At 33.2% G+C, this 7945-nt stretch overlaps 1 protein-coding gene across 1 annotated transcript; it reads left to right on the top strand.

Annotated features, from left to right (window-relative positions):
• The first annotated feature begins 1361 nt into the window (after positions 1 to 1361).
• LOC131045138 (receptor like protein 22) lies at positions 1362 to 4196 on the top strand. Its single transcript, XM_057978671.2, has one exon. It carries the CDS (start codon positions 1362 to 1364, stop codon positions 4194 to 4196), a length of 2835 nt encoding a protein of 944 aa, XP_057834654.2.
• The last annotated feature ends 3749 nt before the right edge of the window (positions 4197 to 7945 follow it).

Here is a 7945-nt window from a genome sequence, read left to right as displayed (position 1 = left end):
GTCAATTCAATTGGAGAGAAAGTCAAGTCTTTTGTGTGAGTGGAGGTGGGTATACTTTTGGTTTTAACAGTGCATGTTTATTCAATTAATATTTTGAATCGTACTTAATTAAAATCAAATTTTTAATTAAAAAATATACATTGTTAAAAACAAGAGTAGTTACATACATTTTTTATAATTTATGCTAACTAATGGTAGAAATTGTTGATCATGTTTGGATATTTGAAAATTATGAAAATAAAATGATATTAAGATAAAATTATTGAAATTTTATGTAGAAGAATACCAACACATATATTAAGATAATCTAATTAAAGTAAAATCAAAACATAAAAGAAAAGAACATAAAAATAATTTTTTTTCATTATAGTATAGGTAGACCTAAACATTAACAAAATTAAAGAAAAAATTAAAATTCAAGATACGTTTTCCACACTTAGAATGAGTTTTTGATAAAAAGATGTTTTATATTCTATGCATGATCGTAACTTTTAATACTTTGTAATTTTATTTTTTTTAATCTATGAGATTCATAAACAAAGAAAATTTTAATATAGAAGATCTAAATTTGATTACTGCATAGTCATATTTGGATATTTTTATCTTAAAATGTAATTTAAATTTTCACAAGATTTTAATATGAATTAGATATTTTTTTCTTTTAACAAACTATAAAAAATTATATAAATTATTCTAATAAATATTTAATTTAGATATAATTTTAGTTGCAATAATGTATATCTTAATCTTTGAAGAACAACTTCACATAAACAACCATCATAAAATATTTACTTAATAACATAAATTAAAATATATATTTTTATTGTTGGTTAAATCTAAATCTTTATGATTTCTTTATTATTATTTTTAACATTTTTAATATGAATTGGATATTTTTTTTAATTTTTAACATTTATGATTTCAATATTATACAACATTAAAACTTATTTGCTCGACTTTACCATCCATAAAATTCTAAAGACTAAGTTAAATTTCCAATTCTAAGTGGTTTCAGTTAAATCTCGATAATTAGAAAAGAGGGGACTTCATATTCAAATACTAGTGAATTAAATGTAAACAAGAATTTTCGAATCGCGAATAGAGGAGGGCCACAACGAATTTGGTGTACGAATTTGGTGTGCATTACCATCAAAAGACTTTCCAATGTTGAATAATACACGGAAGAAGACAAATGTTATTTGGGTGGGAGCGAGCCTCTTGCTTTGCATACACGCCACTCCCATTCCCATCCAACAATATTTAATCATACAAAGGGATTTATTTGTTCACCATTCATTTCCCCTGTTTCCTGAGCAACTTTTTTCTTGTAAAGAGAATAAAAGTTTTAGTGTGTGGAAGACATGGAAAGTTCATTTCCATATGGCAGAGTTGCATTTGCTATTATGACAATATCACTCTGCTGCATTTGCTTCACCTCTTCTCCTGCAATTGCATGCTCCCTCCATGAAAGAAATCACCTCTTGGATTTCAAGGCAGCAGTTATAGATGAGGACAAAATGCTAAGTTCCTGGCACGGATTTAATTGCTGCACTTGGAGTGGAGTTAGTTGTGACTTCAGCACAGGCCATGTTTCTCTTCTCGATTTGAGTGGATACAATTTGCAAGGTAACATCGGTTCATCTTTGTTTCAACTTGCACAGCTGGAGCACCTTGATCTCAGTTACAACCTCTTCCATGGTAATTTCACTCCCCATATTGGAAAGTTGAAGAGACTCAGTTTTCTTGACTTGTCAGTTCATTTTGGTGAATTGTCTTTGAGTTTGGAAAGTTTATCAAATCTGGTGAGCTTGGAATACCTCTCTCTTTCCGGAGTGGAAATCTCTGTAACCAAAGAGGGGGCTGAAGCTCTTGGAGGTCTATCAAAACTACAACTACTGCATATGTCTAGGTGTAGGCTAAAAGGACCAATTCCCAATTTCCTTGTCAACCTCACCTCTCTCCTTCATCTGAGCCTTTTTAGCAGTTGTTTGTCAGCGCAAATACGAGCTTGGTTAGAAGATATGACCGCCCACTTGCTCTCACTTGATCTCTCTTGGAATGAGAATCTTAAAGTAGATGTTTCATCTGCTATATGGAATATGTCATCCTTAGAGCATCTTGATCTCTCAGGTACCAGAATTGAAGGTGAGATTCCACCTGCTATAGGAAATATGCTTTCCTTGCAAAGTCTTCATCTGTCAGAAACCAGAATAGCAGGTGAGATTCCATCTACTATAGGGAATTTGTTGTCCTTGCAAAGTCTTGATCTGTCTAATACCTCCATAGAAGGTGAGATTCCAGTCTCCATATTCAATCTCTCTAAGCTTGTTCTCTTCGATCTGTCCCACAACATGCTAACTGGGCTAATGCCACCTTCGTTGGGATCACTTTCTTCTCTTGTTTATCTTGACCTCAGTTACAACCAATTAAACGGCACATTTCCACTCACAGTATCACATCTTGTTAGATTAGAATACCTTTGGCTCAATTCCAATAATTTTAGTGGCTCCATTTCCCTTTCTCTCTTCCATAATCTCACTCGACTTCAAAATCTGTCTCTTTCCAATAATCACTTGATTGTGAGCACTGATTCAACATGGATTCCACAATTTAAAAAGCTAGTGTTTCTGAATCTGCGTTCCTGCAATTTAGATAGAATTCCATCATTTCTTGTGACCCAATACGATTTGGGTTATCTAGACTTATCTGCTAACAATATTGCAGCAAATATTCCATCGTGGATATGGGACTTGCCAAGTCTTTTTCATTTGAACCTTAGTAGCAATCAATTATCAGGTTCGTTGCCATCTCGACTAGCATCCCGAACTCTCTGGTATCTGGATTTGCACAATAACAGCTTAGAAGGTGATCTTCCCGTCCCTCCCGCGGGTATTAGGTTGCTGCACATGTCGATGAATCAGTTCAATGGTTCAATTCCTATTGATATTGGTCAGCATCTTCAGTATACGCATTTCTTATCCTTGTCAAGCAATAATCTCAGTGGACCCATTCCAAACTCTATTTGCACTCCAGATCTGAAGGTTCTTGAGCTTTCAAATAATATGCTAAGCGGTATAATTCCTCCTCATTTAACAAGGAATTGTTCTTTTCTCAGTGTTCTAGATTTTGCAGAAAATCATCTGGAAGGTAAAATGCCAGCAGAGTGGGGAAACCTGGAAGAGCTTCATACATTGAAACTGAATACTAATCATTTGACAGGAATTATTCCCTCGTCGATTTCAAAATGCCGATCTCTACAAGTATTGGATGTGGCAAATAATAATTTGGAAGGCAGCATCCCCCATCAGATTGCAATGCTACCGCAACTGCACGTGTTAATGTTGAGGTCCAATCAACTTCAAGGCGGTATTCCACCCCAGGTAATTGACCTTCCAAATCTTCAAATTCTGGATCTTTCTGGAAACAAGCTTTCGGGATCCATTCCAAGCAACCTTACAAACCTGCTTGCAATGGTCGACGCATCACAGAGTAATGCAAGCCATCTCGAAGAAGACCTTGTTTTTGGTAGGTATACAAATCAGATTACAATGACATGGAAAGGTTTGGATGTTGAATTTACGCAAGTCCTTTTCATTCTTAAATGCATTGATCTTTCGAACAATTACTTTTCGGGGAGCATTCCTCCCAGAATGGGATCCCTTAAAGGCTTGATAGCTCTTAACCTTTCAAGGAATCATCTCAGTGGCCAAATCCCAAGAACATTGGGAGGCATGGATCAGCTAGAGTCTCTGGACCTCTCGCTAAACAGGTTGAATGGCAAAATTCCGTTGGAACTTCAGTCCCTGAGTTATTTGCAGATCCTGAATTTGTCTTACAACATGATTGATGGAAAGGTACCCCATGGAGGACAGTTTCTAACTTTTGGGGAGTCATCCTACTTAGGCAGTCCCAAGCTAAGTGGGATTCCATTTACAAATATAACAGTCTGCAACAACTCTTCTGGCTATGTCAACTGCACAAATGTTGAGACAATTGGTGAAGCAGAGAATTCAGATGCTGATATGATAGAATGGGCAGTCCAACTTGGATTGAGTTATGGTTTGGGATTCTCTATTGTATTTGGGCTATTGGCTTTCAATAAGAGGGTGAGAAAGTCGATCTTTAATTTGTATGATGTTATAATTTTAGGTGTTGATCGATGTATCCGAGGTGAGAGATGGAAGTACATACCATAGAATAGATGTTTTTATGACTAGCATTTGTATTTTAAGAGGGTCAAGGATATGTCAATAGAAAATTAATGGTAAATTCTGTAGACGTTATGACTACCATCATGATTATTTATTAGTAGATAGTTATTGTATCATATAAATTAATATAGATGTTATTCAATAGTTTTCCAAATTTTGTTGAATTTTTTATTTTTTGAACAATTATATTCTTTAGGAGAAAAAAGAAGACACTTGAAAATTTCTCATTAATGTAAAACATGGGAATGGTACATGAGACAATTGTTGTTTAGATGCCGTTGAAAAATACATTAAAACATGACTATTTAAGCCTTCACAAAGATTAAATAATCTCATATACAAGTTTTTTTGCCGCTTTGCTCTCCTAAGTCAATTGTTAATTTTTTTTCAAAAGTTTCTCCAACAATCTAGAGTGGACAAAGAATATTAGAAGCCACCTATAAGAAGTCACAATATTTAAATATTGTTAATTAGTGAAGGACCACCTCCATTCACAATGGTGAGCAAAAAATGTGTATTGCGTGGTACAGACTCATTTAGTGTTTTTTTGTATTTTTTATGTTTTTCTCTTCTTACGATGGATCTCCAAAAGATCAATAAGGAAATAACCCACTAATGCTTCTCATCTTTCAAAATGAAAATGGAGGTCAAAACAATGAAGCTCAAGATACATTCTTTCAAAACTTAGGAAACCATTTACCTACTTTCAAGCAATTCTATATTATTTTCTAGAATTGTAATACGGAACAACATCTAATTTCTTTAAGATATTTAGTCAGATCATATAGAAATTTACAAAATATAAATTTCTAACAATATTTCATTAAAAATCTAAATTATGACTATAAGTAAGATTTATATTACGAGAAAAAAATGCAATTAAAAGATAAGTGTGATCTGTTGGAAAATGAGAACATCCTCACAATAAAGGAATGGTCTCAAAACTTTAATATATATCATTTATGGCATGTTAATGATTTTGAATTGGGGCCAATTGATAACTATATTGTTGCCTTCCAAATTTTTGGTCTTTTAGTCACGATTTTAGGTCACTAGCTGAAACAAAAAAGACTCAAATATTGTACATATCTTGGTTCATGTTGAGGTTTTTAGTTTAAATTTGAATTTTTTGATACCTACACACATATTATATTTATTCAAATTAAATGTCTATTTTATTTAGTAGTTGTTGTACAGTAAAATTTAATAACCCTTTTCTAAAAGATTGCTTTACAAGTAAAAAATTTAAATATATTTAATATTTATGAAAAATATTTATCTACAAGACAAAAAATTATTGCAATATACAGTCATAAATTTTATTTGTATGAACTTGACATATTTTGTAAAAGAAACAAGAAATAATATATTTATAGTTTTGACAAAGAATTATTTCTTAAAATTTTAATAATATGAAAGACAACAGTTCATAATAAGATATTTATATGGTAAATAGATTTTTTTTTGTAACTCTAAATTTAGATAAATCTAAAACACCTCAGCAAATAATCCAACCTAAATTATTTTCATAATTTAAAAAAAAAATCCCCACCAGTTGCGGTAGGTCTTCCGAATAGAAGCAAGAAAATATTTCCTGTCTGAATTCTTTCTTTTTTTTGTTTTACTATAAATTTTCTATTCTTTTGACTTGAACAAGGTAGGCTAAGTAATTTGGTTGTGTGACATTATGCAACTCTCCCAAAATCAAGAAAATATTTCTATCTTATATGAATATTTTTTCTCTATTTGTTTTACTGTAACTTTTCTAATCATTTTTCTTGCAAAAGGTAGGCTAAGTAATTTGGTTGTGTGACATTAAATAGATTCATACTCAATTGGTCCAATCATATTTAGTCATCTGGTCCAGTTATATTCATTTATATTCGTTTACATCATTTTATTATCAAGCATGATCTAATTGGTAGGGAAATTGCAAGAGAATATTTACTTCCAAAGATCTAGCAGGTTGTCTTTTTAGTCAATTGTGAGGAGATTGATAACTAATTTTTTAGAATATTGCTATTCAATAGACAAGATTGTTGTAGCCTTTTAAAGTAAAATATTGGTTGTGAGTTAAATTTATTACAAGTGTGAGGCAAGGAATTTTTTCTAGCGCTAGACAACATTCTTGGTAAAAGTTGCTATGCCTATCTTTAAAAAATTTGATGTTTGTGCTATACATCAACTCTTCTACCATTGTGTGATGTCTATGATTGAAATTAAATTATACAAGTTAGGAATTATTTTCAGGCGTAAGATGTGAATATTTATTCTGATGTGAATATTTTTTTTGATGTGAATATTTATTCTGATGTGAATATTTTTTTTGATGTGAATATCAAAATATGTTCAGAAGACTTTCCTTGTTTGGGGTTGATACGCCAATCTCCCTCTCCAGTCCTATTCGACAAGTTTGCTTCAAGGGGATTATAGACTTCGGGTTCAAGCGTCTCATCCATTCGATTAACCCCCTCGTTCTCACAGCAATAAAAATGAATACTACAAGGATAACACCCACATCTCCTTACATTTTGTTGTCATTGTTCTCGACGCAGGGTTTATTGAGGACATTACCTCTCCTCTGGCTTTCAATTTTTTTCAGCCGAAATTACTCGGCGGGTTAAATAAGGTTTTATACTATGCTCTTCCTGGCTCGAGTGTCCCAAGGCTAGCAACCATTGAGGCAACCCACCAGGAAGGAGATACCGTCACCTAATATCCCCTCCTTCTAGATCTTAAGGGTTCTGACAGAAGGACTCAAAGGCAAAACATCTATTCGGCGGCCGATTACTTTGAAATGGAGAATCCTTCTTAACCAGCTAGAAGACAAGAACAAAGTGAAGGAGTTCAAAGACTTTGCTATCTTTAATGGTTTCCTTCAAGAGGATGAACCAAGTGATTCTCCTCTCCCGAGTGGAGATTCTCAGGCTGCTACTCTGAATGTCTCTTAAAGCGGGGATGGTAGTGGTTTGGTTCACAGCAGAGGTCGCCCACGGGGAGGTGGTCACAGAAGGGGTCGGGGTCGCTTGCCAAGAGCATAATTGTTGCAGCCGATCCATTCAAATTTTGAGAGATATGCACTCCCTTGTTTCCTCTTGATGTGTGATTTCAGTTTTTCAAAGAAAATCTTGCTTTGTCTCAGAATCTGCTAGGAGGCTCCTCCTCCTCTCTCTATAGATGTTGGACTTAGTTTCATATTTTTTGTTTTCTCATAATCTGTAGAAATTCTCTAGTATGATATGTATGGGTTTAAAGATCTGGAAGACCTCTTTTAAACATATATTTATTATATTATCTTTATTATAATATAAATTTTGGCTGTCTTTATTAATAAAAAAATATTTCTTTTGATTGACATTGTTGGTTAACAGATTTGTCCTTCTTAAATAGTGCAAGTGCTCTCTGAATTTTGATATGGAGGTACAGCTCTCTTTGTTGGATAAAATGTAGTTTTTCTGAATATGCTTTTAACTAGAAAGTAATAAAGGCAAACTAAAATCTACCCATAACCATGAAAGTAGATGTGAAAAACTGATTTAAATGGAGTGAATGAATATAAGTAAAATATAGTTTAATTACCCACACCCACGAAAATACTCTTTCCAATAGAGTCAAAATGCCTTGGACTTTGATCGAGTCTCTCTCATGCCTCAAAAGACAAGGGGGATCAGAATGCTATGGCAAAGAGCTAACAACACATTTTGTTCCAATATACAAGTCATTTTTGAAATCAA

Source organism: Cryptomeria japonica, chromosome 8, assembly GCF_030272615.1.
Source record: "Cryptomeria japonica chromosome 8, Sugi_1.0, whole genome shotgun sequence".
In the NCBI taxonomy this organism is placed as follows: domain Eukaryota; kingdom Viridiplantae; phylum Streptophyta; class Pinopsida; order Cupressales; family Cupressaceae; genus Cryptomeria; species Cryptomeria japonica.
The sequence above is the reverse complement of the archived record's forward strand: the minus strand, read 5'-3'. Positions and strand labels throughout refer to the sequence as shown.